Here is a 20,395-nt window from a genome sequence, read left to right as displayed (position 1 = left end):
AAGAGGAGTGAAGTGGGAGGTCTCACACTACCTGACTTTGAAGCATATTACAAAGCTACAGTGCTCAAAACAGCATGGTACTGGCATAAGGACAGATATACTGATCAATGGAATCGAACTGAGTGTTCAGAAGTAGACCCTCACATCTATGGACAACTGATCTTTGATAAGGCAGTGAAGCCGAAGCAACTGGGAAAAGAGCAGCCTGTTCAATAAATGGTGTTTGGAGAGCTGGATATCCATTTCCAAAAGAATGAAAGAGGATGTCCATCTCACACCTTATACCAAAATTAACTCAAAGTGGATCAAAGACCTAAACATTAGCACCAAGAGCATAAAACTCTTGGAAGAAAATGTAGGGCAATATCTTAAAGATCTTGTGAAAGGAGGTGGTTTCTTAGACCTCACACCCAAGGCACGAGCAACCAAAGAACAAATAGACAAATGGGATCTCCTCAAAATTAAACACTTTTGTACATCAAAGGACTTTGTCAGAAAAGTAAAAAGGCAACCTACACAATGGGAGATGATATTTGGAAACCACATATCAGATAAGGGTTTAATATCCCGAATATATAAAGCAATCCTGCATCTCAATAACAGAAAAACAAACAATCCAATTAAAAAATGGGCAAAAGACATGAACAGACATTTTTCTGAAGAGGAAATACAAATGGCTCAAAAGCATATGAAAAAATGCTCAGCTTCACTGGCTATTAAGGAAATGCAAATCAAAACCACAATGAGATATCATCTCACACCTACCAGAATGGCCATTATCCAAAAAACAGAAAATGACAAATGCTGGAGAGGATGTGGAGAAAGAGGCACACTTATTCATTGTTGGTGGGAATGTAGAATGGTGCAACCACTCTGGAAGACAGTATGGAGGTTCCTCAGGAAGCTAAATATAGATTTGCCATATGACCCAGCTATTCCATTGCTGGGTATATACTCAGAGGAACTGAAACTTAAGACACAAACAGACATTTGTAAACCAATGTTTATTGCAGCATTATTCACAATTGCCAAGAGATGGAAACAGCCCAAATGTCCATCAAAGGACGAGTGGATAAACAAACTGTGGTATATACACATGATGGAATATTATGCAGCTGTAAGACAGAACAAAGACATGGATCATGTAATAATGTGGATGAACCTTGAGGACATTATGTTGAGTGAAGTTAGCCAGAAACAAAAGGACAGATTCTGTATGGTCTCACTAATATGAACAGACATTAATAAACAAACTTTGGGAGTTAAAAGCTGACAACACAGGCGACCAGGAGATAGAAAGAGGGCAGAGATCAGCCATTTGATGCTGAAGGACTACAGAATGTTTAGGATTGATTGCATAGATCCAGAAATAGATAGCATAATACTGTGTGATGGTAGCACGGTATTGTAAGTACACTGAACAAAGATGTCTGTGAGTAAAGCTGAAAGAGGTGGGATAGGAGAATGTATGACACCAGAGGTAAAGATAGATGATAAAGACTGGGACTGTATAACGTGGCAAAAACTGGAGTGGCCAATGACTGTTACTAAATATACAAATATAAAAATGTTTTTGCATGTGGGAAAGCAAATGAATGTCAACCATGTAGAAATTTGAAAAAGGGATGGTATTCAGGAAAAAACATAATCAAAGCAAACTGGAGTCTATGGTCAACAGTAACATTGTAATATACCTCCATTAAATGTAACAAAGGCAATACGCCAATGCTAAATGTATATGAGAAGGGGATATAGGGGAGTAATATGGGATTCTTGGTAGTGGTGTTATTTGCTGTCCTTAGTAGTATATTGTATTGTATGACATGCTATTTTTCTTTTTATCATTTTTTCTTATTGCTAAAAAAAAAAAACAACAATTTTTCTTGTAGTAATCAGTATGTTCAAATGCTGATTGTGGTGATAAATGTACAACTTTATGATGATACCATGAACAACTGATTGTACACTGTGGATAAAGGTATGGTATGTGAATATAACTCTATAAAATTGTAGGAAAATATATATATAGGAGTAAAAGTGTTGGAGAAAACATGGTGAGAGGGATGATGCCTCACCAGTATGGACTAACTACAATGTGTAAACTCAGAATTGAATCTTAGAACATAGCCTAATGTGGACACAATAATTGTAATAGTCCCTAGATTGTAAGCTCTTACAGCAGTTAACTCTATCCCTGAATTGTAAGGCCTATCTCTAAACTTTGACATGCTGATCCCCTAGCGTAGGTTGTCACAAACATTGGGACTGGCGGTTTGATGTGCTGAGCCCTCGAGCATGGGACTTGCCCTTATGAAGCTCATTACCACAAAGGAGAGTCTAAAGTTGTATGTAATGGTGCCTAAGAGTCTCCCCCTGAGTACCTCTTTGTTGCTCAGATGTGGCCCTCTCTCTCTCTAACTGAGCCATCTCGACAGGTGAACTCGCTGCCCTCCCCCTTACGTGGGACCCGACCCCCAGGGGTGTAAATCTCCCTGGCAACGCAGAGTATGACTCCTGGGGATGAATGTGGACCCGGCATCGTGGGACTGAGAGTATCTTCTTGACCAAAAGGGGGATGCAAAATGAGACGAAATAGTTTCAGTGGCTGAGAGATTCCAAATGGAGTCGAGAGGTCACTCTGGTGGACATTCTTATGCACTATATAGATAACACCTCTTAGGCTTTAATGTATTGGAATAGCTAGAAGTAAATACCTGAAACTACCAAACTCCAACCCAGCAGTCTGGACTCCTGAAGACAATTATATAATAATGTAGATTACAAGGGGTGACAGTGTGATTGTGAAGACCTTGTGGATCACACCCCCTTTATCTAGTGTATGGATGAGTGGAGGAATGGGGATAAAAACTAAAGGACAAACGGGGTGGGATGGGGGGATGATTTGGGTGTTTTTTTTCACTTTTATTTTTTATTCTTGTTCTGGTTCTTTCTGATGTAAGGAAAATGTTCATAGATAGATTGTGGTGATGAACGCATAACTATGTTATCATACTGTGGACAGTGGATTGTATATCATGGATGATTGTATGGTGTGTGAATGTATTTCAATAAAACTGAATTTAATTAAAAAAAAAAAAAAAACTCAAATGATCAACCACCTAGAATTTTACTGCTGGATAGTCACCTTGGAAATTCCTAATTCCCAGCCCTTCATTTTAACAGATGGTTGAAAGTGGGGACCATAAAAATTAAGTGACTTGACTAAAGTAGGTAGCAGACCCTAAAACTCAGATCTTTTAATTTCTAACCCATTGCTCTTCCCAATATATGACACAGCCTCCCAATCAAACCAACATTTTCAGGAAACAGCCTGAGGAGACTATAACCTTTAAGCACATTAATGGGGCAGGTGCTCACGGCTATTTTTCCAATTAAAGCAACAGGTTCTCTAAGAGATCAGTACACATCTCTTCCCCTAGCACCTTTATGATCAACAGAGATTTTCAATAAAGTACTTGAAGTCACTATAAAACACTGCAAAACTAGGTAGTAAAGTAAAATTCATGACATCTTAACCAATCCAGTAGTTCTAAAGCTTTTCTCTTTCTTCCCAAAAAACTCCCATCATTAACACTTCTACCCAAGAATCAATAAACTAGACTAAGTGAAAATACTGGAGTCCATGGTTGGTCTTCAATGGGATCCCTACATTCCCTGAAATCATATACAAAATGTATGCAGCTCCACTGATCCTCAAAGAGTTAATGACTCCAAAAAAGTCAAGTACCATTGTTCTAGACCTGCCAGCAGTCAATCTATAATGAAAATAAATATACTTTGTGTGTTGGTTTGAATGTATTATGTCCCCCAGAAAAAGCCATGTTCTTTGATGCAATCTTGTGGGGCAGATGTTTTAGTGCTGATTAGATTGGAATCCTTTGAGTGTTTCCAGGGAGATGTGACCCACCCAACTGTAGGTGATAACTCTGATGAGATAATTTCCATGGAGGTGTGGCCCCACCCATTCAGCATGGGCCTTGATTACAGGAGCAGTATATAAGCTCAGACAGAAGGAGTGAGAGCTTGCTACTGCCAAGAGGGACACTGTGAAGAACGCACTGGAACAGAGAGAGGATCTTCAGCTTAAAGAGACATTTTGCAGACAGCCTTTGAAAGCAGACTTTTGCTCCAGAGAAGCTGAGGGAGGACAAATGCCCCAAGAGCAACTAAGAGTGACATTTTTGAGGAGCTGAAGCCTAGAGAGGAACATCCTGGGAGAAAGCCATTTTGAAACCAAAACTTGGAACAGAAGCTGGCCACGTGCCTTCCCAGCTAACAGAGGTTTTCCGGATGCCATCGACCATCCTCCAGTGAAGGTACCTGATTGTTGATGTGTTACCTTGGCCACTTTATGGCTTTAAGACTGAAACTGTGTGACCAAATGAACCCCCTTTTATAAAAGCCAATCCATTTCTGGTGTTTTGCATTCCAGCAGCATTAGCAAACTAGAACACTTTGCTATGAAGTAAGTTTACATCACACCAAGGGCTTTATCTTTTCCAACTAATCAAGAATGCATATTTGCCTATTTTTCCTTGTCTATAATAAAAACCAATTAATAAACCGGGAAGGTGAATGACTCTTGGTAAAAACAAGATATTAAACAGTAGAACTATGGCTACTTCTATATGCATTCAGAGAATGAATTATACTAAGTACTCAAAATTACTATTCATGGAGCCTAGTAATCAATCATACCAATAAAACCAAAATATGAAGGCAAAATTTTCCAATTAGTCCAAATTGAGAGTTCACAGCATATAAAACTGAGCAACTACCATCTTTAGGAAAACACATGTGAACAAACTCTTTTCAATTAAGACCTTTGCATGTTGAAGAATTTCCACCTTCAAAACCATGTATAAAAAGTGTAATAGAAGAACCTCAAAATCAAAATTAACTTAAAAATCACCCAAACCAATCCCCTCACCAACATTTCACTAGGTGAATGACAGAACTCTCAACCCCAAGACAGCTCAATACAAAAACTAACATTTTCATACTGCAAGCAGTAAAATTAACAAGGCATTTTAACACTCTAAACAGTATGATCTCATTTGTGTAAAAAAAAAAAAAATACAACAGAATATACTTGTTTATGTATTAAAATATGAAAAGTTACCCAATAAATCTGTATCAGTGGCTGCCTCTAAGAACAGGAACTAGGTAACTGGGAGATGGAGTGGGAGACTTTCTTTTCACTGTAACATCCTTTAGTTAACTTTTCAATTTTGTACCAGGTGCAAGTATATCTATTTTTAAAAAGTTGCATGAAGGTATTTCAAAAGCCAAAGATAGGATTACAGCTGTGATTAGGATGGTGGCAGTAGGGATGGAGAGAAACAAATTTAAGATGTATTTAAAATACTGAAATGACAAAATTTGGTGACTATTAGGTTAAGAAAAAAAGGAGTCTAGAACAACTCCTAGGTTGCTGGCGTGGGTAGTGGTTAAGTGCCATTTACTAAGATGAGAAACATCAAAGACAACGATAAATTTAGTTTTCTTATGTTCAGTTTGAGATGCCTTCAAGATACCCAAGTAGAGTAGTCAAAAAGGCAGTCAAGTATACATACAAGTTGGAAGCAGAATGAGTAAAGAAGGTCTACAGCAGAGACTAGAGAACTTCATCACATTTAAAGCCTAGATAAAAGGGCTGAGTTTGCAAGGGAGATTGAAATGTGGTCAGAAATACAGAAAGTACTGAGATAATAGGAAAGTAGTGAGATTCTAGGAAAACCAAGGAAAGGTTGTTTCAAGAGAGCTTAAAGCTGTGTCAATCTCCCTCCTCCTTCCTAAACTACAGCCTTAGTTTAAACTTGTCTTTTCCAATATGATAACATTTACTTTGCACTAAGAATATTCCATGCCAGCCCCTATGCCAGGTACTTTAATCTTTATTTTTTTCTAACACAGAACACAGTATTTTCAGGAAATCTATTACCATTTTCCTTTTACAGATGAGAAAACTAAGCTCTGAAAGATGAAATAACTTGCCCAGCACAAAACATCTAGTCAGTGACAGAAGCAGAATTCTACTCTAAAACCCATTTATTACTACCTATCTATTCACCAATACTTCACAACTAAATTCCTTTACTCAGTAAGAGTCCCATTAAAACCTACTCTGGTCATATCACTTCTCTTAATTAAAGAGTTGAGTTCAGTGGCACCCCAAAACTCCCTATGGCCCACAGTGATGGGGGCCTTTCACATGTTCAGTTATCCCCTCCCAATCCACTGACACACCCTACCCTCTACCCACACTAGACTATTCACAATTCCTCAGACACCATAACTCCAACTCTCTGCCCTCTTTTTCCTTTTGCTACATACCTGGTAAACTATTCATGTTTCATACCCAACACCAAATGCTACATGTATGTGCAGTTTCCCTCACTTCTCCAGTCAAAATTAATTGCTCCAAAATGTTGGTAATTGTTGAAGATGGGAGTCCATTAAACTGTCAATACTTCTGCATATTTTAAACTATCTACAATAAAAAGTTTTAATGTTTTATTTGCTTCATCATCTGAGAGCTCACAGCATTTCCATATACCTCTATTGCTGTACTTACCACACCATATGATCACTCACTCTGTCCATCTCTCCCCACAGAATGCAGGGCAGAGGCCACGTCTTACAGGTTGCCCCAGGACCTGGGACACAAGTCCCTCACGCACAGCAGAAGTTCAACAAATGTCTCACGAACCAATCAAGCAAAGCAAAAGCTTTTCTAGATCTCATTCTGATACTTGAAATTCAAAAACCTAAAACATTTACTATATCTTGAAAACAAATTATCCCCTAAATATATAAACTATCCAAACAGACTCAAACAACTAAGATTCATTAAGATCTTAGGGAAAAAAACTATCTCTTTTGTCATTTATTGTGTAATACTCTATTACAATACCTTACCACAATATCAAAATACAAACTCCCATCATATATTCAGCTAAATATCTGTTTTCTACTCATTTCCCAAGCAACTAATTCTTAACTTCCATATGGCAAAAAAAACAAGTCCATGGATATTTGATATTATGAAATTAGTTTTACATGTAATAATGGCACTGTTGCTATATTTCCAAGGTGTCTATCATTCAGAGACAAGTGGACATATTTATGGATTAAATGATATGATTGATATCAGAGTGAGATTTGCTTCAAAATAATGGGGGAGGAGAGTTGCAAGATATAGACCATAAGACTGGCCATAAGTTGAAAATTGTTGAAGCTGGGTAATGGGTGATGGTTGCTAGGTTGGTTGATTTTCTCTGCTTTTGAAAATATTCAAAATTTTCCCTAATAAACTTTAAAAAGAGAGAGAGAGAGAAGAATCTAATGCTGATAATAAAACTGACCTACACTCTGAAAGCAACCCTTGGTCTAAAACCGTTTCTTCCCTTGTTCTAAATTAAAATGAATTAGATGACCTTATATAATACTCTTAACTATACAAAACCCAACCTTCTTCCTGAGAATAAACTTAGAAGCAGCATCTTTTATTTATTCTAACAGACAAAATACTACCATGGATAAAAGTACAAAAAGAATACAATTCAACTCCAGTGAGCACATTCTTTACAATAAAATGACACTAACAGTTTAAGCAATGTAGAGGAGCAGAAAAGAGAGTAAATAAAAAGAGCAAAGGAATAAAAGAAAAAATATAAAAGCTTGTAGAAGAAAGTTACAAACAGCCCACAAACTGGTTCAGCTACCTAAAGGTACCTATCTAAATGAGGGACTACTCCTACCCTTCCAGGTTACAGTTGTTAATAGGTCCCAAATGTCAGCCCGCACCAACTCAGACCCAAAAGTACAGTCAGCAATGAAGAAAACAGATGCAAAAGATCAGAATGAAGAATGAGTATAGTGACTAATATAAAGCCACCTAAAACAGAGAGAAATAGGACAAATTGGGTACATTTTTACTTCATTCAACCCTACCCTCACTGAAGGACCACCAAGTTCAGAAGAATAGCAATTTGGCAATAAGGCCCTTACAGATATCTCTTCTAACTATAGCCCCATTGTGATGGTTTGGAGCTGTATTTACCCCAGAAAAATACATGTTCTTAAACTTAATCCATTCCTGAAGGCGTGAACCCATTTTAAGTAAGACCTTTTGATGAGGTTACTTCAATTAAGGCGTGGCCCACCTCAATCGGGATGGGCCACAAGCCTAATGCTGGAGTCCTTTATAAACTGAATGAAATTCAGAAAGAGAATGCCAGAGGGAGAAGGCAAAAACTAAACATCAATGGAACTGGGAAGAGAAGGACGAGACCAGGAGACACCACCATGTGCCTTGCCACATGACAAGCTAAGGACCAAGGATCTCCAGCAGCCAGCCCCAGAATGCCACAGTCTTTGGAGAGAAAGCATTGCCTTGATGATGCCTTGATTTGGGCTTTCTCTTCACCTCAAAACCGTGAACAAATAAATTCCCATTGTTTAAGCCAACCCATTGCATGGTATTTGCTTGAGCAGCCAGGGAAATTAAAACAGCCATGGCGGTTTAAAACCAATCTTTAATCAACCAAAATGTAATATTCTAGTGTACTCACTGCCAGAGTATTGGTGTATTATTTTTAAAGTAATACATGCCCATGGAAAACATAAAAAAGTACAAAAATGTACGAAGTGATAAGTTTAAATCTCCTCCCCTTCCCCTCACCCCAGGTGTTTGTACTCCAAGATGACCATTATTAATTACTTCTTGAGTATCTTTCCAAACCTCAGAGAATTTCTTAAATTGACCCATGAACACTCATTCAAGGACCAGAGTTTTAAAAAAACAAAACAAAACATAAAAATAAATAGTAATATAAAACGAGATGAGGGAGGTGCGGAACACACAGATCATCCTTTGAACATATGCTAAAAGCCTAAAACCTGATTTTTAAATCATGTTTTCCTAAACAAAATTAAAAGGTGCCTTGCTAATATCTAAATCGACAGACACCATCTCCAAGAAACAGTCAAGAAACAATCTCCCGGGCTGACTGGCGGTGAATGCACAACGTATGATGATACTGTGAACAACTGATTGTACACCATGGATAACTGTATAGTATGTGAATATATTTCTACAAAATTACAAGGGGAAAAAAAATAGAGGGATACAAGTGCTGGAGAAAACGTGGAGAGGGATGTACCAATTCACTGTTGGTGGGGAAGTAGAATGGTGCAACCCATCTGGAAGGCACTGTGGTGGTTCCACAAGAAATTAAGTATGGGGTTGCCATAAGATCCTGCAATCTCATTATTGGGTATATACTTGGAAGAACTGAGAGCAGGGATACAAATGGACATTTGCACACAGGTGTTTATGGCAGCAATATTGCGTAGGATAGAGGTGGCCTAAGGGTACATCAACTGACGAACAGAATGGTGAACTGTGGTGTATGCATACAATAGAACATCGAGCGGCTGCAAGAAGGAATGAAGTTGTGAGGCATGCAACTAGGTGAATGGATCTTGAGGACAGCATTCTGAGTGAAATAAGCCAGAAACGAAAAGACAAACATTATAACACCTCATTAATACAGACTAACTATAATGTGCAAACTCTGAGAACTGAATCTTAGTGCACAGGTTATCAAGGAAGGCTTATTGTCAAGGTCCCTAGATTGTAAGCTCTTACAGCAGGCACATCTATTCTGAGCTGAAATGGTTATCTATAAATTCTGAGATGCTGAGCTTTGTGTATAACCTGGTCAGTCCCTGGAACTCTGAATATCTGTGTGACACCTGAGACTCAGGGCTAGAGTTTGGCAGCTATGAATGTCAGTATTACCCCATACTGCAACTGTTAAAAAAAGGTGAAAAAGAGTTCAGACGTCAATTAGAGATTTAACAAAGCAGATCCGGTTAGGACTAAGGCAGATCAGACTAACGGTAAAAGATGATAATGACTGTGTTTTAAAACTTCAACTTCTGTGTGAGAGCAAAGGAAGAGATGTTTATTTGGTACAAAATTCTGTATTTTCCATAGCACGCTAAATAATTTAACTTGTATGGTCAGTTTATTCAAACACCATAATTACAAGGAATTTTGAATAGGGAGTGAGATCTGGTTAGTTTGTACAGGTTAGTGTGAAATCCCATTACATCCCAAAGTAATCTGGGGAGAGGATAAAAATTTTGCAAAGCCCCCAATGAGGGACAGGGGGAAAATGAGGAAATATTAAACTTGTCCACACGGGGAATTACTAATATTCTCACAAGCACTGAGAACTACCAATTTACCCCAAGCCCTCAATCTTGGGGCTTACCCTTATGAGGCTTGTTACTGCAAAGAAGAGGCTAAGCCTACTTATAATTATGTCTAAGAGTCTCCCCCAGAGAACCTCTTTTGTTGCTCAGATGTGGCTTCTCTCTAAGCCCACTCAGCAGGTAAACCCAATGCCCTCCCCGCTGCATGGGACATGACTCCCAGGGGTATAAATCTCCCTGACAACATGGGAGATGAGTCCCGGGGTTGAGCCTGGACCCGGCATCATGGGATTGAGAAAGACTCCTTGACCAAAAGGGGAAAGAGAAATGAAACAAAATAAAGTTTCACTGGCTGAGAGATTTCAAATGTTGTCAAGAGGTCATTCTGGAGGTTATATTTATGCATTATATAGATATCCCTTTTTAGTTTTTAGTCTATTAGAATAGCTAGAAGGAAATACCCGAAACTGTTGAACTGCAAACCAGTAGCCTTGATTTCTGAAGACGACTGTATAACCATGTAGCTTACATGGTGTGACTGTGTGATTGTGAAAACCTTGTGGTTCATACTCCCTTTATCCAGTGTATGGACAGATGAGTAGAAAAATGGGAACAAAAATTAAATGAACAACAGGGGGCTGGGATGTTTTGGGTATTCTTCTTTAATTGTATTTTTATTCTTTTTTTTTTTGGAGTAATGAAAATATTCAAATATTGTTTTTGGTGATGAATGCACAACTATATGATGATACTGTGAACAACTGTCCAATTGTTCAAAAAAGTTTTTCAAAAAAGAAACAATCTCTCATCCTATTAATAAGGAAGAGTCATTCTAACTTGTAACTTGTTAAATTGGCCTTAACGTTAAACTTTCAGAGTACTTCATTCACACTTTTCTTCTGCCACTGATGTTCCTGGGTTTGTCATCCTCATACTTATTTCAGTCCATATAGGCAAAGGATATCTTCATATTCCCTGCATATTCCCTGCATAAAAAACTTGCACTTACTATACACTCAAGTATTTGTTGCTCTGATTTACTGCCATGACAACTTACAAAACAATATGGAAAACTGATATGATTAAATGTGATGCTTCAGCTTAATTACATAAGACTGTGGGTTATGCAGTCCTTAAATAAATTCCATTAATTAACTAATGGACAAATAAATACACGTGGGCCATAAATAGCCTACCCACAATTTCATTCTTAATCTGGTGGTTTTTTAACATAAATTAGCTGTCTAGATACATTTCAAAAATATTAATAATGTACAAAGTTATCAATCATTAACATGAATTTCAAAGAGCTCAAAGCATAACAATGAGTTTCAAAGTTAAAAAAAAAAAAAAAAATCCTCTCAAATCTGTAAATTAATACTGGTACTATATAAATAGAAACCGTAAATTACATATCCTAAGCCAGAAAAGTATTTTTTACTCTGTAGTTAGCCAAGCACTGAACCTTCATTTTGGTTTAAAGTATGTCACCCATCACTACACTTTATCACCTAAGTCACAAAGATTCCTCTTTCAGGAAGTTTTCTTAACAACCTAAAATATTTAAGGTGGCAAGCAAATGTACCAGATCATTTCAATTTGTAACTGGTTCTACAAAAAGAGCTATATAGTGAAAAAGAAAACCAGAATGTAAAAAGTGCCTGTTCATATTCCTGCAGTTCTAATTTGTGCTCAGATATGCAAAGAGTTTTCTGTAATCACTTACTCTTTTATTACCAGAGGTGAATCAAAATTTAAGGAAAGCACTATTCTGTGTAGTAAATACATGAGATTTTGCCCAGTTCAATAATAATGACTCTAATTGTTTAGAAGACAACTTTCCAAACTAGAAAATATTTTCTAAAATGCATCAAATTAAAGACCTAATTTTCAAACACAAAACATGACCTGAATACTAACCTTCTTTAGCACTGGAAATGAATATATCCCTTTAAGTGCCAGCAAACAGAAAACACACATAATATAGAATGATTTTAGACATCAATATCCAAATAGTATTAAAAAAGCCACTCTAGAATTGACCTAATAGCTTTCCTTCCTACCATTTACAGGCAAACAAACCAAATTTAGGGAAATATATGCTTTAATGCATCTTTAATTCCATTACCTAAAAAATTTTAAATGCCAACTATTTTAATAGCACTATCTACTTGGAAAAAAGCACATAAACATTTTTAAATGATAAACAACCCATAACTACTTCTAAGTATTCTACAAAATCTTTCTACCAAATAATAGAACTGCAAAAAAAAGTTTCAATAAAATATTTAAGATAAACTTAAAATGATATGAAGACACTTCCAAAATAAATGACTGCTATATGTTTATTGTGCTAGCAATAGTTCACTGACACAAATAAGATTCCTCAGCCCACTAGCATTACATTATTACTATAATTATACTTTGTAGTATTACTATATTTATACTACTATATTTATACTATATATTGCTGTATATTATACACTTTGACTTAAATTCTTATTCTAATGAAAACAAATTAATGCAAAATTATCAGTCAAAAATGCACTAAAAAACATAGTTAATTTGTTAAAATATCTCATTTTTTAAATACTTTTCAATGACTCCACTATAATTAAAAAATAAGAAATCTTGAATTACTATGTTACCAGAAGACTGAGTCGACATTAGTTTAAACAGCTAAGTGTTCAAGAGCATGCTATATTTCAAGAACTCTGACTACTAGCTGTTTACAACCTTAAAGAGATTACTACAAAAATATTACTAATTTATTTTTTATTCCAAAACCTCAAGCACTATATATCAAATGACAATCTTATAAGCAAAAATTCTTTCAGTGACTCTTAACATAGATCAATCTTACAAAAACACTCAGAGACCAAGATAAATCAGCACTTTGGATAAAGTATCCTCACACACGGAAAAGGAACATATAAGCTTGGGAGCAAGTGAGAAAAGCTTATTAAGTGTTTTAAACTTTCCAAAGCTTTTATGTCATTAGATTTTTTTAAGCCTACAAATGTGAATAAAAAAAGTCAAAGATCCATTAGTATATATAGGAATTAGAATTTTTGAAAACTAGTAGCAATAGCTAAGTTCTGTCAAGAAAAAGTTTTTGTAGAAAGTACAGACTAAACTGGTGTTTTTGAGGGGGTGGGAAGGGTGGCATGAAAAAAAATCATAGCTGCCAAGAAAATCCTGGGAGTTATTCAATTCCATTATTTGCCTTCAGTTAAGTAGACTGAACCTACACAAGTAGAGAAAAGCCAACTCTCGTTTTTAAGATTTTTGGAGAATAAGAATTCTGACAGCAACATAGTTCAACATTCCACAAAAAAACATACCGTTGCCCGGGACTGTTAAAAAGATGGATGAAACTAAATAATTCAATACTTCCTATAGCATGACTCCAACTCTTTCATACTATTCAGAATCCAATTCAAATCAGAGTGCAAGGCTATATAATGTCAAGCTTTACATTACACATTTCACTCTATGTTCAGACTCACAAGGATGCAACCAAGAACTGCATGAAGTTGCAAACACATACCCCAGAATGTTTTATTGCACTTAAAACGGTTACTTTAATTTTATGGCTAATGAGTCGTGACCTAAGCAGATAGGACCTCACAAGCATGGAGAATGAAGTAATGAAGTTTGTTTTTTTTCTTTAACTCAACAAAATAGTTAAGTAGTTTATCAAATTACCGTCTAATTTATGAAGCTATAATTCTTCCCCAAAACATAACGAAGCTACGCAAGTTTCTCACTTTCAATGTTACTGTATTCAAACATTAAGCAAGTAATGTATACCTTCACAAAAAAGAAAACACTCAGTTCCTTAAAATTTAAAACCAATAGTACATAACTGCCGAGTTCAACATCACAATCTGAAATCCAACGTTAAGCATCATGCACTGGGAATCCATCTGAATACCAGCATTTTAAGACATGAAGTCACCAACTAGCATTTTACACATTATCCACATAAAACATCCGATTTCATACATTTCTTTATTACCATTACCAAAAGTAATGGATTTGGCCAAGCTTTTCCAAACGATGAATTATCTTTGCAAACAATTTTATCAACCCCATGTTAGATGGTCAATAATCACTCCAAAATAAAATAAGACTCGGCTCCTTTAAATTTAAATCTTTTGTTTAATCTTTTGGAATGACAACTTTGACAGTAGTCAAGTAGTTTTAAATAAAGCATTTTAAATACACAAATCGAAAAAAAAATTTCAAGGCAGGAGAAGACCAACAATCATTGATGCTTAAATCATTCCACAGCTAGTCACCATTCATTTTTCCAACGGTAATTTTAATGAAGCCAATTAATACCAACATAAAGTTGAATTTAAGTTTTCAGTATTGGTCAAAGAGACTAGGCTTACTGAAAAGGATTTCAGTTTAGTTTTCGGGTCATTATTTGCAATCAAAAGCCCTTATATTTAATTACTTTTAAGTAAAAACAGAAGTGTAATTAACAGATAAAAGGAATAAATCGGCTAAACCAAACTACAAATATTCAGAAACAAAAAAAATCAACTTAAGAATAAAATGCTAGGCTTTAGTCATTCCAAGTGTCCTTCTCAATTGCTAGGTGTCAAATGCAAGACTACCGATTTCAGGTAGAAAGGAAAATACCTAATGGATGCAACACGTATTGCAGGCACTCCAAGTTTCATGGTTCCAATTAAGGAAAAAGCATTCAAATATTTCAGTCAGATGTTGGTCAGGAGATACAAACTGATGCAAATAGATTGAGACCCCACAGTCTTTGTTCAATAGCTTACGGAGGAGTAACTAAATGTGCTACAGGTTGATAAGCATTTACCAGGCTTATGAATGCTGCTTCCAAGCGTGGGAAAGAAACAACAATTCTACTTGCAAATAATTTTGGATAATATTTATTAAACATCATCGAGCTACACACTTCGAAGGAGAGGCCTATTCATCGCTACTATTTATTTCCATGTTTACCTCTCCTCCCTCCCCCAAACCACCCCCCTTCACTTTCTCCTCCCACCCTGTCCCGCCATCTTGGGCCGATAGGAGCAGCCATTACTTAACTAAATGACAGTGCCAAGAACTTTCCACACAAATAAACAGAGGCTACACCCCGAATCCTCCCCGGCCCCCCTGTCAGACACACAGGAAACGAGGTTCCAGGAAGAAAACACATTCACAAATAACTGCAATATTTCTATGGCAGCAAGATCCAAAAAGTAAACAAGTCACCTAACTTCAGGTAAAACACATATCAATCGAGATACATGTCAACAGCCCGATGGAAACTGTTCACTGTCCTAAACTATGTGCAACTTCCCCCTTGTGGGAGCAAGGACATGATAAAGCCCCAAATGTTTGGTTACAGTAGACTTCAAGAACAACCTGCCTGAACGAAAAGAAAATTAAAAAAAAAAAAAAAAAAAAAAAAAAAAAAAATGTGTGAAGCAAACAAGTCGGAAATTTGGAAAAATCTGCACATATTTACGACCCCTTGACCCTAAATGGGCACCTCGGAGATCGTCGGACTATTCCCAAAAAGCCATAAAATAGGCAATTTTGTCGACCCAGCTGAGTCCGACCCCAAAGAGCTGCCGTCTCCGTTCCTCAAGCTACAAGAGAGAGGGGCGATTTCGCAAGGGAGCGAAGGAGAGGTATCCGGGGGTGGGGGGACAGCACAGGCAGGAAATAGTTTTCCGGAAGCCCCTCGGCCATCGTTCGCGGCCACAATGAGCGAGACCCCGGGGCCCCGGACCAGCACGGCGCGGGCCGGGGAGACTGTGTCCGCGCTCCGGCCCGCCGCTGTCTTACCTTGCCCAGTAGGGCCTTCGTCCTGGCGCCATCTTCATGAAACCTCACGAACCCGAAGAAGCGGCTGTGGGAGAGACACACGCGGCTCGTTAACGCTCCGGGGACGCCACCGACCCGTCCCTTCCCGAGCCCGAGGCCCCGGCGGCGGCGCGGAGAGCGCCAAGCCGAGGTGCCCGCCCCGCCGCCGCCAGAAACGAGTCGCGCTCGAGTCTCCCCGGAGAGCGGCGCCCGCCGGTCCGGAGCCGACCGGGCGGGTGACGGCGGCCCGTACCTGTCCAGTCCGCCGAGCGCCTCCCTCTCTTCGGCTGTCAGGCTGGGGGACGCCTCCTCGCTCTCGCCGCTCGCTTTTCCCGCCGCCATTTTCTTTTCCTCATCACCGAAAGCGGCGGCGGCGGCGGCGGCGGCGGCGGCGGCGGCGGCGGCGGCGGCGGCGGCGGCGGCGGCGGCGGCGGCGGCGGCGGCGGCGGCGGCGGCGAGCGACACTCCGCAGGATTTCATGGAAACGCAGCGAATTCACAACTCCAATGCCGACACCCGCCCCCCCGGGCCGGGGCCCGCAACGACGCCCCCAGTCTCCGCGCAGGACCGGCACACCAACTTTATCGCCGCCTCCTCCTCCGCCGCGGGCGGCAGCGACGAAAAATCCCAACGCGGCGGCGGCGAAGGCGGCGGCGGCAGGGGCTGCGGAGCCCCCGGTTCGGCAGCAGCGGCGGTTCGGCTGTAGGGTCACATCGCGGGGGCGGGTGGGGGGCAGCCACGGGCGGAAACGGCGGGAATGACCGGAGCGCGCGGGGTTGGGGGGCACGGAGGGGATTCGTTGGAGACACAAACTTCCCCGGCACCAGCACAAAGTTGTTGTAATTGTGTCACAGAACGAACCCCACGCCGCCGCCGTGAACCCCCCCCCCCTCCCGGCCCGACCTGCGCAGCCAATCGGCACGACCGGCTCGCCTCACGTGACCTTTGTTGACTCACGTCAGCCGTGGTTCCACTAAACTTGCTAGCTGCCTGAGCCCCACCCACCGAGGCCGCCGCCGACAGGGGTGTGGGACGGACGCCAACTCTGGCCTGTGGTTGGCTGCTGGGCGCGTCTGTCGGGAGAAGGGTTGTCACCGGGAGGGAGCAGCTAGTTAGGTTGTGCTAGTTAAATAGATGGGGCAGAGAATGGAGGGTCCGGGCCGTGTCACCTCGGGAGCCGCGGCGATCTTGGGAGGGGGAGGGGAACAATAGGAAAGGGCGAGGTCCGGCACCGCCCGTGGCGGGCGGGGACGCCTTGGCCCGCCTTTTAGCCTGTCCGGGTTTCGGGCGGACGCCCAGAACGCGGCCCCGGCCGCCCTGCGCTCCCGGGATCCCGGGGCCTGCAGGGCCTGGTGAGGGTCGCGTCGCCAGGAGGCGGCGCACGGCCCAGGACCTCCGCCCTAAGAAGAAGGCGCAGACTTTTGACACTGCTGGAAATAATGGCCTGCTCGAGGATCGCGCTCCGGGAGCGGCTGCTGGCCCGGCGGCTCGGGCGCCGCCCTAGGCCTTGCTTGCGATCGCGGCCCCCTCCCCTCACCCGCTCCGAAAACGTACGGGGAAAGGTCTCCGGACCTCCCTCCGCCCGTGCACCCCAGGCCGAGGGAATGAAGAATCGCCCGCGAGGTCTGGCTGGCTGACCACGGCTCCCTACCGCCGAAGGTCTGTTGGCGTCAGTTTGGGGCCAAATTTTCTTGCTACCTGCGTTTCCCTTGCATTTTATGAGTAGTTCACGGTACTACTGTAGGGAAAACCAATGACGAAAAATTGTTAAACGGAATCCACAGAATGTTGGTTTCTATTGCTCTGATCTCATTGAGGCCTTGATGGAAGAGTAGGGGCTGCTTGTGGGCAGGCCTGAGGGAAGGCATAATGAAGATCCTCATAGCTTGCAGCCTAGAAAAGCCTTTTTTACCCTCACAGTATATAGTAACCGTTGGAAAACAACAAGATAACACCACTTTCTTGTTCTGACCAACTCTGTAGTACAGATAACAATTAGTCTGGCTTTCAAGTCATAGAATAATTGGGAGAAAAAGAACACAGGCTTTCTGTCAATTACTGTTTTCAAAAGACTAATAAGACATATATAACAGGTCTATTGCAGGGCACACACCTCCAGTCTTTAGGGTTTGGAAAATATTAATTAATGGACATTTGAAGACAAGGTTCCCTTATAAACATGGAGTTTTATATCTTCTCCATGTTTCCACCTGTAACTAATAGACAAGCTATATTTAAACTTGGATTTCAAAATATGAAGAAGACAATTCAGTGCTGACTCAGTAAATCATGACAGTGTTCAGTGAGAAGCTGGAGAAATCCCAACTGATTTTGCACACAGACATGCATTTAAATTGTTCCCCTGAGACTAGTAACTAGACTAACAAACCTTAGTTTTATATAGGTTATATTTCATATTTAATTACTTTCTGTGAAACACCTATTCTTCATGGTAATCCATTTTACATGAATTAGGAGTATAAAGGACTGAATATTTTCTACAGCTGAATTAACACGTGCATTGTTAACTGTGTTACAAATGATGATGACCTTCAAAGCCTGGAAGATTTTGACACCACTATCTACCACACACATACACACACTCAGGCTTGCACAGGCAGAGGTACAAATACTGCAGTATTTGATCATCTTTCTGGAGTTGGGGTTCCTGACTCAGTCCCTTTCCAAGAATTATAATGCTACCCACCTCACACTCAGCACCTTCCTCCCAACCACTTAATCATTACTAGGTAATAGAGCAGCAGAATTGCATGGTATTAGGGTAGTGGGTTAGAGTCAGGGAGACCAGTATTTGAATCCTTGCTCTAAGCAGGCTCTGTGACTTTGGGAAAGTTACCTTTCCTCTAAGCCAGCAAGTATATCTATTGCACTTACAAATATGCATCCTCCATCATGCAGCATTGGATGATTTTTGTATAAATCCTCACATCATATGTAATTTGTTGGATCTCACCTGGTATATGATCTGTCAAGTGTATGAAGAATAGGTATGGAGCCCCCATGGTTTAGATATTTCACCAGAGAGAGAAATGGGAAAGTGGAATTAATGATTTATAATCATTATTTCTATGACAAGTCTTTCTGAAAACCCACTTGGAAGACAGAGTGTTGTAGCAGAAGGAGCACAGACTGGAATCATACAGAACTAGGTTCAAATCCTAACTCTTATCACTCCATACAGGCTCCTTCAGCAATTAGTCTAATTTGAGTTGCAGTTCCCTCATCTATGAGAAAGAGAAAATATACCCCCTTTACAGTGTTATTTTGAAGATTAAAGGCCAAAAGGTAGGTAAAGTGTCAGACTCATAATATGTACTCCATAAACCTCAATAAAATAGGAAAGATTGGCATTTCCAAAATCCTTTACACCTTTCCCATTCTGGGTTCTAAATTAATTGGTTACCACTCTACCAATCCCTTCCTCCTTATCCCTCCCCATCCTCCCTATAATCCCAACAAATAAGCAGTCTTAATCCACTTTATACCTGGGGCAAATAGCCCCAACATTTTTACAACCCCCTCTATTCTAAAGTTGAACCTTGTATCACTTCATACTGATTCTTGCTTCGTAATTCTAACTTAATACGCTAGGAGCTTAGGAGTCTCTAATTTGAATTTACCAAGTGGATATGACTAATATATGCATAGATAAATCAATATTTTAAAATTATATAAAATCTAGTGTCATGCTGAGTTAGATTATGGACTAATTAGTGCAAAATTTACAGCAATATTATGTTAATACTTTTGTAAGTATCATCAATTAATATCACAGAAGAAACCCCTTCAATTATAGGAAAATAAATTTAACTTCCTTTTAAACAACTAAGTACTTAACTTGAAGCATTTACAGGTATGTAGCTCATTTATAATGTTAGTACCACATAACCTATACAGATAATAAAAAGCCACAACAGAGTCATGATTTATATAGTCTTATAAATAGAACCTATATATTTATCCTTTTTGTCAGGATCAAAAATAAGTTCAAAAATATTTACCAGTTCTTCCCATACTTACCAGTGTCATAAAGATCATCCAATTGATGTCAGAACACATTGATAACAGGAATAAATATAGGGTTAGGGTTGAGGGGAGATAGGGAGCCAAGTACAGATAAACTTTCAGTTATTATAAAAATTTCGGTTGTCAGAATAATTTTGGACTTCTGCATCCTAGACTTTTACCCTCCCCAGACTGTAACTAGGCACCTCAAACTACCACACACACATACACCTTCCACACTGGGGATGCTGGACTTCTGCCACCACCCAACAGTAAT

The 20,395-nt window shown here is 39.8% G+C and overlaps 1 protein-coding gene across 13 annotated transcripts in view; it reads right to left on the bottom strand.

Moving 5' to 3' along the window:
- KDM6A (lysine demethylase 6A) overlaps positions 1 to 16,933 on the bottom strand; it is a 244,651-nt gene extending 227,718 nt beyond the window's left edge. For all 13 annotated transcript variants that reach the window (XR_005214496.1, XM_037821207.1, XM_037821210.1 and 10 more), the window contains exons 1-2: positions 16,346 to 16,933; positions 16,075 to 16,138 (exon numbers count right to left, since the gene is read on the bottom strand). Coding sequence is in view for 12 of the 13 variants with exons in the window: in XM_037821207.1 (XP_037677135.1) it covers positions 16,075 to 16,138; positions 16,346 to 16,572 (291 nt within the window). In the remaining variant the exon portion in view is untranslated. The remainder of the gene's footprint in view (positions 1 to 16,074; positions 16,139 to 16,345) is intronic.
- Positions 16,934 to 20,395: the final 3,462 nt, after the last annotated feature.

This window comes from Choloepus didactylus, chromosome X (genome assembly GCF_015220235.1).
Source record: "Choloepus didactylus isolate mChoDid1 chromosome X, mChoDid1.pri, whole genome shotgun sequence".
NCBI classification, from domain to species: Eukaryota; Metazoa; Chordata; class Mammalia; order Pilosa; family Megalonychidae; genus Choloepus; species Choloepus didactylus.
Note: the sequence above shows the minus strand (reverse complement) of the source record. Positions and strands in the feature narration are given on the sequence as shown.